The 24111-nt window shown below is 34.5% G+C and overlaps 1 protein-coding gene across 2 annotated transcripts in view; it reads left to right on the top strand.

The window, feature by feature from the left end:
* Nucleotides 1-24111, top strand: part of LOC132092228 (calcipressin-2-like) — a 60632-nt gene that overhangs the window by 14910 nt on the left and 21611 nt on the right. Inside the window, exon 1 of one of the 2 annotated variants that reach the window (XM_059498376.1) lies at nt 18648-18865. The exons of the other annotated variant lie outside the window; for it this stretch is intronic. Coding sequence (XP_059354359.1) covers nt 18779-18865 — 87 coding nt within the window. The 5' untranslated portion in view covers nt 18648-18778. Of the gene's footprint in view, nt 1-18647; nt 18866-24111 lie in introns of those variants that run through there. 2 annotated transcript variants of the gene reach the window in all.

The following is a 24111-nucleotide window of genomic DNA, read 5'->3' on the forward strand; positions in this document are numbered from 1 at the left end:
ACTGAGCTATTTAAATGAGTACATACACATAGACCAGGGATCGCCAACCTTTTAGGCATAAAGTGCTATTTTTTATTTTTCTGGTTAACCACTGTGCCAGTAAGTAGTTGCCAATAAAGTTGCTGTCAACGCTGACCTAAGACTTTTACTTATAAAACAGCTTTGATACTGAATCGCTACATTATATTTCTCAGCAACAACGTGGTCAAATCGTTGTTTCTGAAGTAACTAAACTCAGTTTCATTGTTTGTAGAGAGACACAGACACATGTTATTCATACACACAACTTTTATCACTCTCTCCCTCTCAGAATGGCCAAAAAAAAAGGCTGATGATTCCCGCTGGAATTCATACTCTGCTTCTGTGAACGGTAAACCCCGCCTACTGTGATTTGATTGGCCAGCTGAATTATTTTGATGAGCGCTGTTACCTCTGAGGCAGACCAGGGACCAGCTGCATAAACTTAATAAACTGCATAAACCTCTATATGTTAATAAAGTGTCTTAAGTACGAATATGACCAACTAGCTGTTAGCCAAGGGGTAATCAGTCTTACTTTTGGAGTTTTATGTAACTGAATTAAAAAAAATATATATATGTCCAGTTTTAAAGAAATAAGATGTCTAACTTGTAAGACTAGTCTAAAGATAACTATACTAAAATACTACTGACCAGCTCAATCTTTGAACGTACTCTACAATAAACATTTCTGCACTTGTAATTATAAAGTATGTCTATATTTCTTATTTTTTTAATCTGAAGCAGAAACAGTACTTTATAGTCTAAAAACATTTTTTTTAAAAAATTGTTACTTGAAATAAAATGAATGTTAACTGACATAAAATAATATATAAAACCTTATTTTATTTCAGCTAGTCCTCAACATTTCTCATTTTATTTAGTTAAACATGATATACTATAAAAATAAAATAAAAACTAATAAAAAACTGTAGACATATTTAAAATAAATAAATAAAATAATAATGATAATACAAATGTAAAAATGCACTACCAAATAAAAATTTGAGTGAATTAAAAAAAAATATTCATAACAACTTTAACAGTAAAAATATCTTTAAAACAAGGAAATTTAGATATGAAGAATTGTAAATTCTGTAAAAGACTTACATTTTTTTTAAACAAGATCAGTTTTTTTTTTTTTTTTGTATTCAAAATAGCTGTGTGTGTGGGGGAGGGGGCAAAGACAAAATGCACTCAATACAGCACTATGCAATATAGTAGTAACAATAGAATTTGTAGCATTTTAACCCACAAGTACACAGTATTGTTGTTATCTTTGCTTTAAATTCAGAATAAAAGGTCATTATATTTCCACTCTGACTCTTACTGACAGTTGCTTTAGTACCCTGGTTTGAGGCACTATTCAAGATGTGACAGCTCTTTTTACAGTTCATGGATGTTCACTGAAAAAAATACTTTTATTCTTCTGTTGTCATCTCTTGTGTATATAATTACTAGTCTTTTGTGGTTTAGATAAAAGCTATTTTTCTATGGCTGCTTTGCTTTAAAATTTTCACAATATATTCTTTAAATGTTAATATTTTGAAGCTTTTAGAGCTGCATGATGAATTATCAGTTTAGTCCACCTGACAGCACTTGCATGTACATGTCTTATAAGACACATTGTACTGTAATATATAGGGCAGACTGGGTATTTGAGTTGTCACTCATTTTACTTAAGGAGAATTTCTCAGGGTAATAAATATTTTTTTGCACTCTTATTGAAACACAGCTGCTTCCTGAGTTGCCTAAAGCACTAACTGATTTCAGATCTGCTGCAGGTGTTACTCTTTTAGCTAGCAGTGACTAATGCCCACCAGCGTGCTGATCCCTGACATTAATACTCACATTCAGAAGCCATGCAGAGAAAGAGATGGGCGCAGGGAGCAGGAGAGCCTCAGGGGGGCTTCAGACGCTGTGCCATATGCTGGCAGTGAGAGAGCTGCGCTGGTGGCCATGCAGCGGTTGAGCAGGGGAATAAGGCAAAGGGGTTTCTGAAGGGACATGATAGTATTGCACATGAACCTCTGTGTCTGCACAGAAACCATTTTTCACAATTTCAGTTTTTGACTAAAAAACAATCGAATGCTGCATATAAAGTATTGTATTTTAGATGTTTGAAAGAGACATGCAATCAGAGTGTCATTTAAAAGAGTGTAATTTTTCCTGCTAAAATAACTTAAAATTAATCCACTTGTATGATAATTCCCATGAAAATGATTAATTATTGCTACACTACCATTAGGGCTGCAAAATTAATCAGTTTCTAATTGCGTTTACAATTACGGATTCCCCAATTACATAATCATTCAATGCAGCAATTAATTGTTCAAAATCCACTTAGGTTATTCTGAGTGCTTGTGGTTTTTTTTTGTGTGTTTTTTTTACTTTCTAAAGGTTATCTTAATGGTTTTTCCATTATTTTTTAATTTAAATAATACCATGCATATATTTTCTTTTTTATTATTAAAGAAGAAAAAATACAATGTATAGTTTTCATTTGTGGCTTAATACTAAAAACAATACTAAAAGCAATAAAAGTTTTTTTGTGGTGGGGGGGGGGTTCAGTTTGAGTGTTTTCAGCATGGTATAAACATAATTTAGTGTATAGACTGTCATAATCGTAATTAATAATCGCATTTACAATTTCAAGGAAATAATCAACGATTATGATTTTTGTCATAATCGTGCAGCCCTAACTACCATACCATTATTATTATTATTTTAATTAACATTTTATTCAGCATTAAAATTGATCATAAGTGAAAGTAATGACATTTCTATTGTTACAAAAACAATTCAGATTCAGATTCATTAAAAACATTATACAAACAGTGTTCTTTTGAATTTCACGTTAATCAAATAATACTGAAAAAAACGTCACATTAAATAATTATTAGAAATGTTTCTTGAGCACCAATTCAGCATATTATTATTTTTTAAAGCATTGTGTGACATTGAAGACTGAGTTATGGCTTCTTCTTTTTTTATTACAGCAACAAATTACAATTTTAAATATGTTAATGCACATTAACAATGAATAAACATGGCAAAAAAAAAGAAAACTGAAACCTTTTATAGTTTTTTATAATATTAATGATGATTTTTATATAAATTTTTCACAATAATATTATTTTACTGTATCAAATAAATTCAGCATTAAAAAAATCCCCAAAATTTGAACATTATATCTTTTTTTCCAACCAGTCGGACACAGAAGCATTAAAACAGCCAATTACATGAGTTTGGGGCGGACCTATCTTTTTGGCCAACCAGTGGCAGATGGAGGGAGTGTTTGAGGAAACCTGCTTGAAAATAGTCATTTTCAATAAAAACAGTCGTTTTTATGTGGCTCAGAAATTACACATTTGCCGTTTGTGTTCATTTCTTTGAAATGTCATCTAGTGGAGTGAAATTGGTTCACTTTCTGCTGAAAAAAAAAGTAAGCAACTGAAAGTCTCACTTTTTTTTTTTTGCACTAAAATGTTATACAACATTAGATGCTTTCTTAGAAGCAGCACTAGATGGCAGACTTGTTTGAAATGAGATTTAAATTGTTTCCAGATTATTCTCTCTGTTGACAATTCCTTATGGAATATTCCTTATTATATATTCTTCACTTGGATAGATTTCTAAACAATAAGATACAAAGTTATGTCCTTCAGGTAGCGTGACTTATCAGAAGGATTAACCACATCAACTCTGTGGACCCACCGGTGGGTCCAATATTGCATATGCCTAATTCTCAAAAAATCAAAATAACAGCTGAAGTGGTTAAAGGATGAAACAAGTAATATTTGGGGAAAAAATAAAAGCTTGCCCTTCTAAACTGTCCTTACATGCAGAAAGGGCTCAGACAGGAAGAAATACAGTATCATACTCCTGTAAGGTGATCATAAACCTCTTGTGTTCAGTGCTAGTACAGAATAGTCCCTTGGGAAAATATGCTTGCAAGTGTTCTGTACTATTGAACATTTGGACGTGTGTAATGTTTCACTGAATTACACTGGCAAGGCCTTCCGTCTGTTAAACAAAATTCATCTGTCTTGACTGAGTTATTAAGGGAATCATTAACCCAAAAATAGGGTTGGAATTGAGAACTGGTTCTCATTCAGATCTGGTTTTGGTATTTTGGTTCTGTGAACGTCTGAATTAAGCTTTTGGTTTTTGTTTTTTTAAAGCCTTGCTGAACAAAAGTAATACGTTGGCTATACACTCAGTTGAATTTGCCAACCTTATATGGTGATTTTAATGGTGAAAAGCACAGCTACATCTTTCTCATATTCATCTCTGATTTCCAAAAGTTCATTTTCAGCTTGCTTTCCCTGTTCATGGGTGTTGTTTCTCTCTACTTCAATTGCATATTTACAATATACCTCTATAATGTAACTCATGAAAGTGCACTTTTAACAGGATGGAGAGATGGCAGCATTGCGTAACCCCTCTTCTCGCTCACACTGTATGAGACTCCTCTTTCTCTCTGTAATTGGCAAATTCATGACAAACAGCCCCAGACAGCAGAGGTTAATTGTGATTTTAGAATGGGGACGATGACAAATTATAAATCAGAGTATTTGTAACCCTTGTGAATGGGAGCCCATCTCTCTTTAGTAATCTCTTCTTGTACGCGCTCATTTGAAAGATGAGCAAACAATCTTTCACACAAATACACATTTCTACATATTTATTCTGATCTTAGTTGTCATGTGTTTTCTCTATGGTTTATATAGTAAATAGGTAAAGTTCTGAGCAAGTGTGTTTGTCGTTCTCAGGTGATTTATGCATTCATTCCTTAGGTTAAGCATGCTGCACAGCCCTGGAGCCATCAGGCTGGCATCAGGCTGTCAGCTTCAAAAGCAATTGAACAAGTCAAATGGAACGGAAAATCTATTTTGCAAAATTGCCAATAGTGGAATATGTGCAGTGCACATATGTGATTTGACATCTTGTATATTGCGAAAACCAAACAAAAACACACCCAGAAAGTGCACACATACACTATGAAATGTAGGTTAGACTACTGTGACAACAGTGTACCAGTTCTAGCACCATGGCAAAAGTTCAAGCAAGTTTAAACTAATATGGCTTTAAAATGCTTGATTTCAGCATGATAGACATTAGGGCTGCACGATGTGTCGTTTAAGCATCGATATCGCGATGTACGAATCCATGATAGTATAGGCTGTAGTAGTTGATCAGTTATTCATTAACCGTGCGGGCCAGCTGCTCCCCCGCCCTTGATGAATGTGATTCGCAGATTAACCATCATAGAGTGAAAGTTTATTATTTGCATGTGTTTTTAAGTCCTGTCAGTTTAACAGGGCGCATATAAGAACGAGCAGAGAGAGAGAGAGAGAGAGCGCGTGAGAGAGCCCCGGCCGCGCGCACGCTCACCTTCACCGTCTTCAAACAACACGAGCGCTGTCTTGCTCTCTCTCCCTCGCGCATATTAATCAAAATCAATTGACACGATGGTGTCAAAAAAATAATAATAAAAAAACCTATCCAGTGATGAAATGTTTTCTGTGTTGTCAAATCTTGTGCGATATCCTAAACTGCAGAGATAATTACACAACGCGTGCCGTACACGTCTGATTCACGAACTAATGATTCCTTTGAACCAATTCAATTTAATGAATGGTTTAAACAACTGACCTGTCCAACACTGAACTCACGAGATGTATTTTTTTTTAACATTTTACAATAATGTCTTATTTATTAAACTATTTAACTACATTATTTAACATTTACTATTACTAAACTGAACTTCTACAACATTGTTAATTTCAACATTTAGGCTATAGCCTTCATTGTTGAAATCAAAAGTTGTACAGTATTTGTTAACATAGTTAATGCACTGTGAAGTAACATTACCAAACAATGAACAGCTGTGTTTTATAAACTAAGATAAACAAAGATTAATAAATATAGTAACAAAAGTATTTCTTGTGGTAAGTTCATTTTAGTTAATATGTTAACAATTCAAACCATATCCTAAAGTTACAAACAAATAATTTACTCTAATGTAAATAATACTCTGATGTTTAAATCATTTAAAATGAGAATGTAAGTGTGCTCACCCCATTTCTGTTTGTAAGAAAAAATTTGATTAGATTTCATATGGCAATATATATCGCAGAAAAATAAAATATCGCAATGTCATTTTTCCCTAATATCATGCAGCCCTAATAGACATGATAATCAAAACCATACAGATGTTTTTTTATTTTTTTATTTTTTTATCAGAGTATCTGACATAAGAGCTGTAAAGGAACAACCAAATACTGGCTATTCTGGAAAAGGGGGCAGGGAGCAGAAGCTCATTTGAATTTAAAGATACATGCACAAAAACAGCGTGTTTCTGCTTCCTCTCAAAATAGGTATTTTCAAAATGATATAATAAATGACCAATGGGTTGTTTTGTGCTGAAACTTCACAGACACATTCTGGGGACACCTGATGCTTATATTATATATTGTAGAAATGGGCATAATAGGTCACTTTTAAGAAAATTAAATAAAATACGTATTTTGATTTCTTCTACATAATTTGACAAACACTTCCACCTTGTTCCACTTGATTAAAGCTACACCAGTTTACATGGACGAGACTCTTCTGTTGTCATGATTATATAAATGTATTTATATAGCAAACAAGAGTTTGATATCATGCCCCCTGCAGTTCAGAATCAATCATACATTCAAAATCGAATCGGTAATGTCCAGAAAAAATGTGACCGTATTATATTTCCTGGCATCCAATGTTATTTTGTTAAATTGACCAATATAAACTGTTGTCCGCAAAAGCATAAAACATTTGATATTGACAGCACTGTGGCGTACAGCTTTGTCCTTCCTGTGTTTTTCTGGAAATAAATTGTTGCTTGGCAACAATCAGCAAACTTGTGGCTCAAACACACACAAACATTCATGCATCTTTTTAACTAACCACTTCCCATTCAGTTTAACAAAGTGTTATCCACAAAAATGAAGTTATTTTGTCTTTCTTATCTGCACAAGCACTCCTTTCTTCAGTACAAAACTGTCCTTGTTTTTCTTTTTCTTTTTCTTTTTTTAAACAGATCAGTTATTAGGCTTTACATTCTTAGTCAATCCGTAATATATCCCAGAACATCTTACCTTTCACAGAAAATATAAAAATACTCTTCTAATCCTCTGATAACTCAATCAATCAGATTTGTTAATTCCAGTCCTGTCGTTCTAAGTACAGGTATCTAAATATAACTCAGTCGACTGGAATGAAATGGAAGAACTTATTCAAACAATAACAAGGCAAAGAGCCTGGGCTTGGGGTGGAGGATTATCTACTGATAATGACGTATGGGCTTTGCTAATCTTTATCTGTGTATGGATGGAGACATGGCATGTTCGGATTCCAGATCGCAGCTTTGACTTTATTATGATGCAGCATGATGATCTTGAGCAACTGCCAGTAATGGGCCACAACAACCTCTGAACTCTTTTGAGATGAGGTGTTTTTGTCCTGGTCCTAAATACTAATTATTGTGTAAAGTGTACATCTTATCTTTGAAAGTCTTTAATTAGACACATATGAGATTATATATGAGATACATAAAAAAAAGACTGACCTGTCCAGACCTGACCTGTACATCATAATTTTCCAAACGTTCCATATTTAACTTTTGAGACAGACATGGAGACCACTCTGTTTTCCCAGGGAGTCTGGGACTCAGGACTGGAACTGGTTTATTTGACAGTGCTCAATGCTCATTTTCTCTTCAAATAAGCTGAAGTGATGAGTTTTCTCCATGCAGTTAAAATAGCTCTGATGAGATTGAATTCTCGGGTACCGGGCCCAGACCAATAAACACTTGACAGTGAAGGACTGCCAGATCTCCCTTCTCATTTCAATGCAAATGCAACTAGTGCATTTGGTTTCCATTGTTGTCAATGGGGTCCAAATATAGCTGACAGGAACTTGGCTGAATGGGAAGTTTAGTGATGTGATGACAGAAGTCAAATCTATTTTCAGACTATTGTTGATGATAAATTCTGTTTTCATACTGTTCTTGCTGACCTGCAATTATTTATTTATTCAGCATTTGGTAACAATGGATTAATTTTTTTAAACATGGGCACAGAACTTTGTGTTGTTTGGTAAAAAATAATTTATGTAAATCGTTCCACTCAGTGTGATACAAATTATGTAAGGAAGGATTTATGAATGATATACAATGAAATTTCATATGATCGTGTTTCAACAGCGAAGCACATTTAAAAAATAATAACAACAACAAATTGATCATTGGTTAGTGTACATTCATATTTATCTCATGAGATATAGCATGCGAGATTAAATAATGTATATATATATATATATATATATATATATATATAGTTGATGTACATTCATATTTATCATGCAAGCCATACTTGTGATACTGTATTTTATAACTACAACAAACAAGAAGTTAATATTGAGTAACTTATATTTAAGACACAATGCTACCAGTTCACTGTTGCACAGTTCTTCAATTATTGATTTAGACATTAAAAGCATAAATTTTTCTTAACGTCATAAATTTAATGTTATATTTTTTTTTAGTTAATTAGTCCAGTTCACATTTTCCACATTTCCAACATCACTTCACTGCACATTTGCATAAAGATAAACCTTTCTCAACTTTGTCGCATTGCTGGACATGTCCACATGTTGGCACGAACCGTCAACACTCATTTGCATTTACATTTATACATTTGGCATTTAAATCTGTTTCCAGAAATAGCTGTGAGCACTCTTTTACTGTGCAAGACCCAGTATCTTTCCTATGTTTGAGATGATTCAGGAACTGTGCCATAAAGGAGAGCTTAAACCCACATCAGGCCTGCAAGGCAGTGATGCCCCTGATTGGCAAGGACACACTGGCTGTCTCATGCTTGACTGGTGTTGTATGGCCTGGCTGCCAAGATCGGCGTTCACGCCGCAGAGCTCGGATCAGAGCCACCGTGACTCATGTGCAGGCAAGCAGGTGTCACTGCACCACGTTAGTCCTTTAGTGTCACCACTCGGCCGCCAAGTGGTTAATGCAGTTCCACTGCCTGTCACAGCTTCAAAGACACAGAGAGAGTTCATTTGAGAGTGAATGCATAGATGAATGTGTTTATGGAAGTCAGCTGTTGTGTTTGTCGATTGTGCAGCTGTTGTGTTTTATTTGGAGATAGGTATCCTTTGTGTAAATAGGCCTTTTCCTGGTAAAATCTGAAGTGCTTGTGCGTGTGTGATTGTGTTCCGATGTACGTGCCGAGCAATGTGTAACACTATTGCGAATGGCAAAGAACTTTAAAAAGCACTTTAGAGCACAGATTCACTCTGTCAAAATATAGGCACCTGCATGAATTTAAACATCCTGTGCATCAGCGAGCAACACTGACCACATCAGACACAGATTTGTTTATGGGCATTTCTTCAACTATGGGCACATTTGGACCTGTGGATTTTTAGAAAATAAACCCTTGTACGCTCTCAATTGTTTATTTACTTTGTCCACTAACAAAGTCCAACTGCGTTTATGCATAAATCGTAGGAGAATTTCTGTAATTTTCTGAAAGGTCATGAATATTTCACCATTTCAGAATGGTCCTGAAATTATTTTTTCCAACAAAATCAGGATAACGCGACAAACTACGTCTTGCCATGGTTAATTTAAATATAAAATAATAATATTTTTCACACCTTTGGGTAATTTAAGACAATTCAAGGCAATTGACCGTTTGACTGGAGCTTGAATGACCAATCATAATGCAGAATCTGCCATTTTGTCCAATAAACAAACCAGACAGGAGAGTGGATTAACATCAGTGGACTTAAACTTAAAAAATGATGAGTATTGACATCTTTCCGTGGTTGAAAGACGATACCTTCTGATGTTCATTCATGTTTATTCTGGGCTTTAACTAATATAGAGGAAGAGATGATCGGTTCACATGCCACTTGAATTGAGCGCTACATTGATCTGTCACAACTCATTAAAGAGCCACACAATAGTATTTATTGTTTGAAATTCTTTAAAAAATGACAAAGCTGACACTGTTTCATACCAAAAGTAATCTGCTCGGTCTTGTCTGTCGGTGCTTCGTCAGTGTTGCTCTGCAATGTATCTTTCACTGCATGAGAACATAGTGTGTTGCGTGAGAGTGCCATGGACTGTTGGACATAGCAACTAAGGGGGCGGGTCTTTTCGAGGGGCCAATAACAGGTTAAATGTGCTTGCATATATACAAACACCACTACCATTCAAAAGTTTGGGCACTGTAATATTTTTATTTTATTTGATCATTATTATTATTAATATTTGATGTAGTTTTGTTTAATTTTTTTAAGAATTTTTTGAAGAAGCTCTCATGCTCACCAAGGAGGAATTTATTTATTTGAAAATAAGAAAAACAGAGACATTGTGAAACATTATTGCAATTAATTATTATTATTATTATTATTATTATTATATTTTAATGATGTAATTTTTTCCTGTGATGAAAAAAAGCAGCATTGTCTGCATTATTACTTCAGTCTTCAGTCTCACATGAGTTTTTTCATAAATAGAAAGTTCAAAAGAACAGAATTTACAGTATTTAAAATACTAATCATTGGTAACTTTATAAATGTCTAGTACTGTCATTTTTTATCAATAACAGAATAACAATAATCAGAATTTTTCATTAATTTCTTAAAAAAAAAACTACTGACCCCAAACTTTTGAATGCTAGTGTGTATACATATATATATATATATATATATATATATATATATATATATATATATATATATATATATATATATATATATATTAATACAATAATTTATTTATTGTATTAATATATATCTTTAACATATTTTTTAATTCTAAAATTTTGTCTGTCTTGATCAAGAACTCTTATCTCTTAGCTAGGCTTTCTCAATCTCTACTGGTTTTCTTAAGTTGAACACATCTGTCTGCTTTTTTGGAGTCTGCTCGCAACCTAATTTTATCTCTATATAATCCCAGTCATAAATTGTTCTTTGGGTCAGCTAAAATCCAATATGAAATGTACTAAATCCCATCGAAATTGTCCCTAATCTCTTTGAAATTGGCCCTGATCCCATAGAGAGAGGTCTATCAGACATGACATTCTTAAAGTAGGTGGTATCCGCTGCACCCCAACCCCCCCCCCCCCCCCCAACCCCCCACACACTCTGCTGGTACTCTGATGTCATCAAGTTAACCGTCTGGCTCTGCTGCCCACAACAGGCCAGATAAGGCAGCGCTTTGACCTTGAGAATGTGTTCAGAGCAAAGATTAATGTCAAGCCACGGGAATGAGAATATTACTAGCAGAAAAGATGGCCAAGGTTAAACACTGCATTGGTCATGGTGTATTAGGCAGCTCTAGATGACAAGACTGAGGTTATGACTCTTGAATGAGTCATTTTGCATAAAATAATTGTATGGCTTCCTTTTGTGTGTATAAATTTCACCTAATCACATACAGGTTAATCCACAGGCAAAATAAAAATATGTAAAAAAAAAAAAAAAAAAAAAAAACAGATTTGCATTTTATTCTTTTACATTTGCCATATGAGGCAAAAATATAACTATTCATCAAAGAATCCTGATAAAATGTATCATGTTTTTTACAGAAATATAAAAATGCACAACTGCTCAAAAGCAGCAATTAAGCACATTAGAATGATTTCTGAAGGATCATGTGGCACTGAAGACTAGCGTAATGGCTACTGAAAATTCAGCTTTGCCAGCACAGGAATAAATTACATGTAAAAAATATTATTTTTTATTTCTAAATTTTAAATGTAATAATATTTCACATTATTAGTTTTTACTCTTTTTTTTGATCAATTAAATGCAGCCTTTGTGAGCAGAAGAGACATAGCTGTGACCAGAGGAATCTGAAACAGAAATCTTTAATCTGTAATAATTGTACTCATAGCAAAGCTTTTATTTGGCACCATCCCTTATAAATAGTGTAGCTGGTGATATATTAGCTGTACTAGCATCATAGCTCAGTGTATTGGAGCAACTGCTAGGCTACAACTCTGAGCGAAGTAGCAGTTTATAAGCTTCTTTAATTCACAATTCAGTCTTATAAAGCTAATTCAGGATGAAAAGGATCTTGTTGGAGTGCTCATCAAAGGGAAATTCATTCTGCTTTTAAATTGTGCTGAATGTGAGAGAATGTAACAGTGTCCATATATTCTGTGAATATGGTGTGTGAGCTACAGAGTGAAAGGCTTTCTCCCTCGCTCTCTCTCTCTTTCTTCTCCGTCTATTGTGTGTCTGACGTCAATACGAGCCTTTCATCAGCAGTGCCATTAATCAGCTCGCTGCTGTCCTCTCTTCTTCCTTTCCTCACCTACCTCTCATTCTCATTGTGTGTTTGTCCCCTTGTTTCACTGCTTTCTTTCATTTTGAACACTCTTGTCTCTTTGTTTCCCATTTATTTTTCTTTTCTGTGGCTATATTTGGAAGGGAATACTAGCTTACTGTACAGTATATAATGTATTGTACACCAGCCATTTTTATTGCTTAAAATGATATATCTGCAGTTAAAAAAATAAAATAAAAAAAGGTTGTTGTTTTTTTTCTGTCATGAAAATATATTTCATTTTACATATACACTATAAGTTGTGGGTCGGTAAAAGTAATTTATGCTCGCCAAGGCTTTGGTGCTCAAGAAACATTTCTGATTATCATTAATGTTGAAAACAGTATTTATGAATATTTTTGTGGAAACTGAGATATTTTTTTAAGGTTCTTTGATAAACAGAAAGTTTAAAAGCAATGATTTGAAATATAATTATTTATTAAATACACTTGATTTATTAATATTGTCACTTTTGTAAAATGTAATGCATCCGTGCTGAATATATATATACTGAAACTTTTAAACTGTAGTGTACATTAATTTGACATTAAATTAAAATTAAATTAAATTTATGCATTTAGCAGACGCTTTTATCCAAAGAGACTTACAGTGCATTCAGGCTATCAATTTTTACATATCATGACATGTAACCAACATTATTTTGAATAAATATTTATAACTTCTTAACACAACTTTTGGGTCTTAAATACCCCAGATTTGTCAGAAATCTTTATTAGAAATCTCTTTTTATAGAATTATTAATTCCTTTTATGGAATGATTAATGTGATACCCAGAAACACACACACACACACATATTGTATGATAATACCATGTGTGCTTTGGTTGTACCCTGCATAAAATTTCTAAAAAATTGTAAAATAAACAGAAAGTGCAAAAAGAGTGATAATATCTGCTTCATCAAATTAAACATGTCCAGAGATGAAATAAAGGACATCTGGCCACCTGAATATCCTTTAGGTATATCTAATGATAACAGCGCTTAAAAATGGAGTGTGAATGTGTGAGTGCATGTGTTTTTGTCTGTAAACACATACAAATAATTAGTATTTTGTGTAAAACCAAATTATAATGTTACCTAACATTATTAAATGAATATGTTCCAAAGTGCATCTTGTGCTTGCAGTTTTACATAAATTGTAATTAGTGACAGGGACATAGTGCGGTATTATTATTATTTATTTTTCTACCTTTATTAATTATATTATAATTTGTAATGTATTCCTGTGATAGGAAAGCTGAAACCATAAGAAACTCTTTTTATTTCTGTTGTTTCTTATTATTAATATTTTGTAGAGAGCATCATACATTTTTCAGGATTCTTTAATGAATTCAAGGTTCAGAATATTAGAGCTTTCATCCATGCTTAGTGAAGTTATTTTACACATACACACATATATATGCATATACTGTACACACATACACACTACCACTGACATTTTTTGCACTGCATCCATCATCATCTACTTCAAGTCGACTTCTACCACCGCATTTCTTATCTCTGCCAATCTGAATTATTTATTTTTGCATAGATGGTATGTGTCTGAGTGCTGAGTCTGTGTATGTGAATTTATTGCAGACTGTGTTCAGCGCTGTGCTGGATGAAACTGAGGATTACAGCATTTCCATAACAAAGCCCAGATAGATTGGGTTAGAGTCTCTGGAATACTGCCACTGCTATTGCTATTCTGCACCTGTAGAGTGTGACCTACCCCTGAGACACACACACACACACACACACACAGAGAGAGAGAGAAAGAGAGAGCGAGAGAGAGAGAATGAACCCACACACACACACACACAGAGAGAGAATGAACACACAGAGAAAGAGAGAGAGAGAGAGAGAGAGAGAATGAAAGTAATTGATGACTAAAGGATGTCTGCATCACTGTCAGTCAGAGTGCATATTTATTATGTCACATGGTCTCCTGCCCTGTCTGAGATTACTTGATGCTCCAGCATGAGCTAATGTTAATGTGAAAACAGAGCAGGAAGAAAACGATTTGTATCATGACTTATTCTAAAGCAGAAAAGTGGAAAAATGCCTGCTGGTCAATATGAGAACCTGTTTACTCAGCAAATGATCAGTTGATGTGTAAGTGAGCAGAGTAATCATTTTCTGAACGAAAAACTGTTGATTCAATTTGTGCTTATCACTTTGTCCTTGCCAGGTATAATGCAACAAAGCCCTAAATGATAAATCCCATCTTGCAGTGCTGATTATCTGAAGCTGGCACAGCAACACAGTTAGCCACCTTTAGGTTGTCACGTAGTCCTGTCCACGGTAAAATCTCATTGGTCAAAATCTATGCTTTTAATCAGTGTTGCATATTATATTATTGTACTTAAGAAAAAACAATAACTAATAAAAATGACAAAAGCACAACAAAATTACTAAAATTGAACAATGAAAATGTAAAAAACTAGCAGAAAATATTGATATACGTATATGTATATATATATATATATATGGTAAAATAATGATTTTAATGCAACTGGGCCAAACTATCTGCTGCTTCCTTTTGAACTCCTACATCCTCCTTGGCATGAAATGAATTTCACAATGTGTTTACAAATCTCATAAACTGCAAGGACTTTTAACCTTTTAAATTGAATCCATAGCTTCCTCCAATTCAGAACATGCAGTTCAGCTAAATACTATTTTTAGTTTTTACATTGGTCTCCTTCCAACAAGGTCACAAGGAAAAACCCCATTCTTTTGTCAGATTTTATAATGACTTTCATTAATAACATTTTAGCATTTTAGTTAGTCATCATTAGTCATTATATATTTAATTGTCACATATCTAGATGACGAGGAAGGGCACACCTTCTTAGGGCACTCCAAGTGTGTTGTTTTTGGAGAACATGCTTTACCTATGCAGAATTCATCATATTTGTCTAGTAAGGGATCAAAGTGCAAAGATAGCATGCTGCAAATTATATGACCCTTTTAGCATGTAGAGACAGCAAACTGTTGAGCTAAAATGAAGGAATATACCACCTACAACCCCTTGAACTGTACAGAAACAATGGCCTGACCTAGTTCAAGAAAGCATTAAAAAACTGCAAACTGAGACTGGAAGAAACATGTCAAAACCGACTGGGCACACAGACTAGCCACAGCACCATTTCCATGACATGCACTGAGAAAAACAGTGGGGAAAGATCAGCATTCAGAATAGTTCCACAAGTCACAATCTCCTCAAAGCAGCTTTAACTCGAAATCCAAGGTTGTTTAAAGGATGTCTGGCGTGACTGGTCTGGTCATATAAAATAAATAATTTTAAAAAGAAGCTGTAGTGAAACTTTATGTGTCCATATACAATAAAAAAATCAATAGTGGTGGGACTTGCATTTCACACCGAGGCCTTAAATGGTGTGCTTCCTGAATGAATCCACATTTTAATACCATCATTAGTATAATAAAATGACAAAAATATAGTCCACCCCAATGTTCTTACAGACATTTATTAACTCAAACGTATTTATACTTTGCAAATAACATTGGTATAAAACAAATAAGCTGATTACATGTGATTACAAGTTGACCTAACAATTTACCATTCCTGTACAGCTTTTCGTCTTCACAAGTCTCCCCACAATTCTGCCAGAGCATTGCGGGAGGAAAATACTAGTCAACACAGCTTTTTTGCTGCAGGAGGAGAAGGACAGTTAGCACAGCTTGACTCGTAAATGGAGCACTCCTCTTATGGAAGCTTGCAAATATCTTGCAAATAACATCAGAATAAAACGTACTGTATAAAGCTATAAAAAAGTCAAAATTGAAAATTAACCTACCATACTCAAGTTGGCTTTCATCTTCACAATGACTCTGTCACAGAGATGTGATGAGGAGGTCTGTGGTTGTTTTTCGCGGTCATTTAGTACTACTGTATGAAGATTTACAGTAAGCTAATATTTTCCAATACCATGAAAATCTACAATACCATTCTGTACACAGTATACAGTAAGAAACCTGAGAATACAGTAATAATACTGTAAAAACAACAAAAATTATTTACAGTGTGTTGTTTGCTAGCTCTGGCTATTACCCTCTCTGACAATCCAGATGATGTGAAAATGAAGTGAAGGGAAGGCCTTGCTGGCCCTGACGTCCCACCACTGAATTTCAACAGAGACAGCTCACTTTTTCAGTGATCTCCTGAAGTATTTTTCCCTTTAATTTTCCCCACAGACATTGGATTTTCGATATAGACATAAAAAAAAACAATTTCAGCTTCTTTAGTGTAAATTATGCAATCAAATTATAAATACAATGATAAAGCTTACATAAAACTGACTATAAGCCATTGATTATAAGTAGAAAAAAAATATTTGTTTGAGGTTTATTACTAAATATTCAAACACAAACTTAAAAAAAAATCTCCTGTAGTGCATGGCGTAGCATCCAATCCATCTAACAGTGTGCCTGTGTGTGTGTGTGTGTGTGTTACAGATGGTGTCCTCTCCTCTTAATTAGAAAAGTCTCATGGCATCTCAGGAAGTATTACTCTGTTCTAGCCTTGTCATCCTCAAGGACCATCATGCCATTTGCACAGTCACTATCAGCTAGCCCAATTGGCGTATATACCAGGAGCCTCGTATCCATCCATTATTGTCAAGCCTGCTTACATCCATTATTGTCAAGCCTGCTTAGATTAGCAACTTCCATCTGGGCTTTTCTGCACCAGGTGTTATGTAGTGAGGCCTTTTCCCCTCTCAAGGTTGCCTTAGTGCCAGAGTCATTTTAGCTGTTTATTGACTCGCTCTGATAAAACCAGTGCTTCCATCGAGAAAGGACAATGGAACATACATTGCACTGGTCCATTCTATCAGTGCTCTCAGAGTGCTGGAAAAGTAAACACGATCTTCTAGGCACGCAGTTCAGACAATATGATGACTCAACTGTCTGGAGTCTTTTAGCATGCTTCATTTAGGACGGCCACTGACCTTTCCGATTGTAGCTCACATGCTCTATATCTGTTTTTGTCCCCATTCTGTCTCTGTTTTTCCATTCTTACCCAGCTTTATATTCCTCTGTTATCTGGACTCTGATTCTCATTGGACAGTTCTGACATTTAGCAGTCAAATTTGTTTGTACAATGTATAAATGTCGCAGCCAACCAATTTCCTACATAGGCTGTGCAAGTTTCATGTAGATTGTATCATTCTAATATCTCCTTGACATGTTTCTAACTAATTTGATCTCATATCCATTGACTTGTTTATATTATATCTAATAGTGGTAGGTAATATAGGCAAAATCTATATGAAAAAAACAACAGGCATTTGTACCATAGCTTAATGTTCTTTAAAATATACAGTATATTTTCATCACAAAAATTAATCAAACTTATTATTTACTTATTGCTACTGAAATTAAAATCAGATGAGGTTGAAACATCTTAGCACTCTCATAAACACATCCATATTAATACTAATGTAACATAACATAGAATTAAGAAAAGCTTTAATTACTTTATTGTCTATAAAATATAATGAAATTACAGTTAATTTTCAATATATCTAGCCTTAAGTATTTACATCGTATCAGTCATTATCGAAAATTAAATAATAATCTGACAAGTCCCCTTCAGCCTGCTGTAATTTGCAACTAAACACAAGTGTTTTGTACTACATTATGTTTTTAATACATTGTTATACAAACATCAATACAGTGTGATGTCAAGCTGCAGAAACCAAAATAGCCACCTATATTTGGAAAACTCCCCTATGCCTTTTTGTTGCATGCTGAATGATGTTACATAAATGAGTAATATATTAATAATATATCCGTCTTGGATCCACAGACTTTCTCATATTTCTCTCTCTCTCTCTTGGTGTCCTTTTTGTTATAGAGCTCTCTTTCCCATCTGCTCACTAGTGTGTCTGTGATGACTATATATTAATCTGCAGTGCTGAGTCACTCTCCTGTCTTCCTTTGCTCTATCAGAAGGAAAATGGAATCAACTGAGAGGTGGAAAGGTTTTGAAATAAAAAATATGTTATTGCATTACACATTCTAGCCACATAAAAATGTTTTTGGATCCAAGAACAGCTGCAAAAGACAAAATGAATAAAAAACAGCTCTGCTGTGTGCAAGTGCAAGTGAGCATTCAAAAAATGAGGCAGTGATGTCACTGCATGGATTGAGTGAGAGAGAGGAGGAGAGGAAGGGTGGGGGTTTTCACACACATACACACTCACGCACCTCTGAGAGTTACAGCGGACTCTTCAGAGCACATCCAAACACTCACACAGCCTCGCGTGCATTCAGACGCGCTCCTCACACATACTCTGTCAGGGGCCGGTCATCCCTTCAATCTGAGTGAGCCCAGCATGCCCTCCAGGAGTGTGGACTGTAATATCTCCACCCTCATCGCTTGCGCGGTGGACGTGGAGGTGTTCACCAGTCGGGAGGTCAAGGTAGGGCAGGAACTTCCAACCTTGTTTGGGGTACGTACGACTAAGGGTTGGCGTAGCTGATTTTGAGAGATGTTAAGACTGTGTCACATTGACATCCTTCATTCTGAAGTACAAATAAAAATAAGTTATTATGTTTAGGCAAACTTCGTATGTCAATATAGTAACAGACTAGAGTGCCTCATTGTGAATATCTAAAGAAAAAACAGATTACAGTATTCAGAAGCCACTTTTGCACTGAAAAGCTAATTGATTGAAATCTGTTTTATCTTGTCTTTAAAGTGATTGGGTTTGTAAACGTGCCTCTTTAAATTATAGTCTGTCTTATAATTTTACCTAGTGTGGTTATTTATATTTTGTGCAAAGAGGTTTTGCTTGAGTCATATGCTTGTTGTCACAGCTCTTTTCATTCACACAGCACTTAATCTCTGTGCGTCACGGTCTTACCCGACTGACCATCACTCTCTGAAGTCTTTGACATGCTCATCTTTCACACCATGCACTCTGTCAGACTTACAAGGTCATCAATGATTCCACATCCTTCTTTGGATGGGTGTTTGTAATGCTTCATTGCACCCTTTGGAATCAGTGGAATGTGTTCTATTTGACCAACATGGCAAACAGGGTCAGATTTAAAAGGGCCACAGGGATCTATGGCATATCTTTCTGTCCCTACTACATTTACTGAGAATTTTTATGCATTGTGTCCTCGTCACGCGTGGAAGGAATGTCAGTAGCTAAGGAGTTTATTTATTTAAAGATGACTAGAAGTCCTCCTAAGCACTATGTATCCAGAAATAGATTGGATTTGTTTTTATGCATCATGGAAGAATCTAAAAAGTAAAATTAAATTGCAATGTTACTGTTTTTGTTTTTTGTGAAACCTATAATTAATCAGGATAAAATGTACTGTAGGATAGGGCTTTTTTTCAAAGTGAAATGCTTAAGACGTGTTCACACCAAGATGAATGTTTAGTTGCAAAATATATATATTTTTTTCTGATTTTAATTTGAACAAACGGCTGTTAATGCATTTTTTTCAGACGAATATGAACATTGAAATTTTTTTACGAAGAGGTATAAAACTGGCCAAACAATGATATTTGCACTTTCGTTTAAGTGCAGAGCCGCTGTTGTTACATAAAACTATGACTTGGTGGAAATAACAGAACTTTGAAACTATATGCTTTGTAACAATCTATATTGTAGAAAGCCATATACATGTAAAAATAAAAGTGACTTAAAAGGTGACAGAGATTTTGCTAAATTACAGTACTCTGTACTGTATACAAAACACCATAGCAAATGGAAACATTTTAATGGCTGTTTAAAAATATGTACGGTAAATTCTTTTGACTTTCTTGATCTTAACTCTGTGACATTTGTAATATAACAACAATTTATAGTCCACAAAAAGGAGTCCGCATGCACTATATATTACAAGTCTCCTGAAGCTATATGTTGCTTTTGTGTGATGAACAATCCAAAAATGTGACTGATTTATAATCTCTGTCTACTTCCAGATTAAATAAATACTTTGAGTACTGTGCATCACACAAAGCTATCATATGGCTTTGGAAAACTTACTGAACAAGTTTTCATGTTGTCAAGAATACTGACATGGCGATATTTTCCAGTCTCATGATCCCTATTTATCTTTCCCATATGCATCCCTCCTATTCACCATTATGAGATCATTCAGTGTTTCTGAACCCCCGTGACTGTCTCTTCCTGCCTCATGAGTTTCTTGTGACATGTTTCATATTGCCTGCGCTTTGACTGGACTTAGTTTCAGCTGGGCCATAATTCTGAGTAATAGCAGGAAGAGTAGCGGGTCTTCTGGGCTTTCCACATTTATTTATTGTTTTACACATTCATTGCTCCTTGCTGAGAACGCTGCAAGTCAGAAGGTCACATTTATTTTCTCTGGGTACCATGGAGGTGACCTGCTTCCTCTAATAACAGTAAGAACAGCTCACTCTCTGCAGCACGAATCCATTTCCTGTCATATCATTTCACCTAATAGACATCTACTGTAAATATTAGATTTGTTCTTTCCATGTTCTCAGCCTTTGAACACTGTCAGAAAAAAAAAGCATTTGATAGTCCAATTACTGGTTGTGCTAGAAGACTCTCGAGATTGTGGTTTCATCTTTACATGATTATAAGATCTTTCCATCGTATGTGCTATTGTCATTTTTTATATTATTTTTATATATTTATATATACAGTACTTTAAATCTTTTTTTTCTTACTTATTTTACTCAGTTCGCAAGGCAACACTTTTTTTAAGTTTAAGTGTCTATATTTAAGTGTCTATGTTTAAGTTTAATGTTATATTTACATTTTTATTTTCTATCAGCTTGATTTTATTTACCAAAAATGATAATATATATATATATATATATATATATATATATATATATAGATATATATATAGATATATATATATATATATATATATATATATATATAGATATATATATATATATATATATATATATATATTAGGGCTGGTCAAATTAACGCATTTTTTATGATTATGAATATATATATATATATATATATATATATATATATTAGGGCTGGTCAAATTAACGCATTTTTTATGATTATGAAAGTACATACAGACAAATCATGGGCACAGGAAGGGATGCTCCCGATCAAATTATTTAGGCTTAGCATCAACATTCACAAACCACTGTCCACTGTTGTTTTTAACAGAAAAGAATGCAAGGAGCTCCTAATCATGACTTAATAAGTTGGAAATAGGAAGTTTCCGAAGTTTCACACTCACTGATCTATATATAGCTGAACCGTGCTCTTGCCCACCTCTTCCAACCGAAGCAGGGACTGCTGAATGGAGCATTCACACTAGTCAAACGAACCAGGCTTTGGGTCAAACGCGCTCCGGCATGGTTAAGATTGCCTAGTGTGTGCATATCCTAATTATTCTCCCGCATTTGACACACACAAGTCTCTACCCGCACATCAAGTGTTGTCCCACTCCACAATCTTCTTCTGCGTTAGGTCGCGTGATCGTGCAGGTCAAATTTTTTTTACAAAATATGCAGAAGGCCAGTGAACAGGTCTGAAACCTCTGTTTGTTTACTTTACCGTATTATATCCAGTTTTAATGTAAAATTTAAGCTTGAAGTCCTAAGAAAAGCAAAGTGCAGCTTTGGGTCGTACAAAGAGTTATATTTAACCAAGGTCAAAGTTGGCCTGGATCTGTTAAAGAGGAATAGTGTCTCTCCATGCAAAGAAAAACTCACCCTTTTCTCCTCCCCATCAGACGCTAATTCATCTCCCAGCAAGGAGAGGATCTGGTCTTGATTAAAAGCAGGGGACTGTTAAATTTGACATTCATTTCTGGATGAATGTTAAGGTTAGGCTCAGTTTGCGTTTTCCTCACTTCCACCCCCTGTTAAGAACGTTTCAAGCCACAATGTTAACACACAGCTTGGGTGAAGAACAGCTGTAATTGCATAATGCCTGCGTGCCAACACCATCCTCACAGAAAAAAGTGGAAAAGCATAGCACCTCTTTTTTTTACCTTGATGGGAAGGCTAATCATTCCATTCTAATGGAGTCTCCTGCCATATCTGGAGTTTACATTTTAGTATTGTCACCTGACGCATTTTGGACTCACTTTGGTTTGTCTTGGCAGGAGAGCAAATATCTATGTGAAGTTAAGTGATGTATCACTGGGCTAATGTGTGTTATTTTTAGCATCTCTCTTCTCCTTGATGGACTTTTTATCTGTCAAGCAAAAAGCTTGTAACTGAGTGTGTCATAGCGGAGTAATTTCATGCTTTAGTGGGTTGAGATCATACAGCAGCCCAGACGTCACCATAAGATGTGTATAAACTAACATGGCTGCTTGGCTTCTTCCAAAACAAATGATTTTCCCTCTCTTTTTAATATAATTAACCCTGACTGGTGCTTTAATGCTCCACTCTCACCTAAAATGGACATGTTCTTGAGAATGTCTGGTAAAATTGTGTTTCACTTACATACTTTGTGATCTTTGTCCCATCCGAATCAAGCATGTCTGTTTTTCTCATGCAACTTCTGTTAAAACTTCTGTTAAAACCTTCTGTTAAAACCTACAGTACGTAGCAATTTACCTAGTTTTGTCGCTACCTTATGAAGTGTGATGTGTGATTGCATTATACTATACATCAAATTTATTCTGACCTTCATAAATAAAAATAAATTAGTTGTTGGTATAACCACTGATCTGTTATATAGTACTGGATTGCTCATGATGTCATAAAAGTGAAGCCACTGTGCTGCCATATTGGTATTCCCCAGTATTTCAACACATTATATTAAATTGATATAACATCACCTAACAAGTCAGAATTTTTATATCTGAAGTTTCCTATACATTCTTATAACACAGATGTCCCAAGCATGGAAATGGTTATTTGTTTAATGTCAGGAATTTCCCATACTTTTAAAAGAAATACATTCATATACACTACAGTAGCTAACATCAGATGAACTTGAAGAACATAGGAAGGATGAGATCCTCAACACATGTATTACAAATGACAAAATGCTCATTCTGAAATGGGAATAAAGTGTTATGCTTTGTATATGCATATTCCTTAAAGTCGCCTTGTACAGTTATTCACGTTTATGGAATTATGTTGTTATATTGTGTTTATTCGTACAGTGCAGGCTATTTACAAATGTTTCAACGATGTTGTTAACAGTATGCATTTTGAAGATTTAATGATTTGTTGGTTAATTTAATCAATTCAACAACATAGAGATACATTTTTACTCATATGGAAACTGCAATGCTAGTAAAACTCTATAGATCTTGAATAGTCTGAAATAGATGTTGCTCAATCAGGAAATAAAATGCACACGTGACACATCATAACTTGATCAGAGGAATATTAAGAAGGCTGGTGGCTTCACTGCCTAATGCCAGTTTAGAATCCAATGAGCAATCCAGTCATTATATAGATCAGTGGTATAAACTAAAATCAATCATAAATGCTGTAATGTCATAATGATTCAGAATCTTCAAGTGCACATTAGATAACAGCAAATGTAATCTACGGTAAATGTAAAACTATGGAATATGGAATATGAGCATGCATCGTAAAAAAATAAAATAAAAACATCTAAAATAAATAAATAAATAAATATCTCAAAATGGTAGTCAGAGTGGACACCATCGAAAACTAGGCTGTGATGGATAGTCGTTCAATATATTACACCACTGTATG

Source organism: Carassius carassius, chromosome 18 (genome assembly GCF_963082965.1).
Source record: "Carassius carassius chromosome 18, fCarCar2.1, whole genome shotgun sequence".
Taxonomy (NCBI): domain Eukaryota; kingdom Metazoa; phylum Chordata; class Actinopteri; order Cypriniformes; family Cyprinidae; genus Carassius; species Carassius carassius.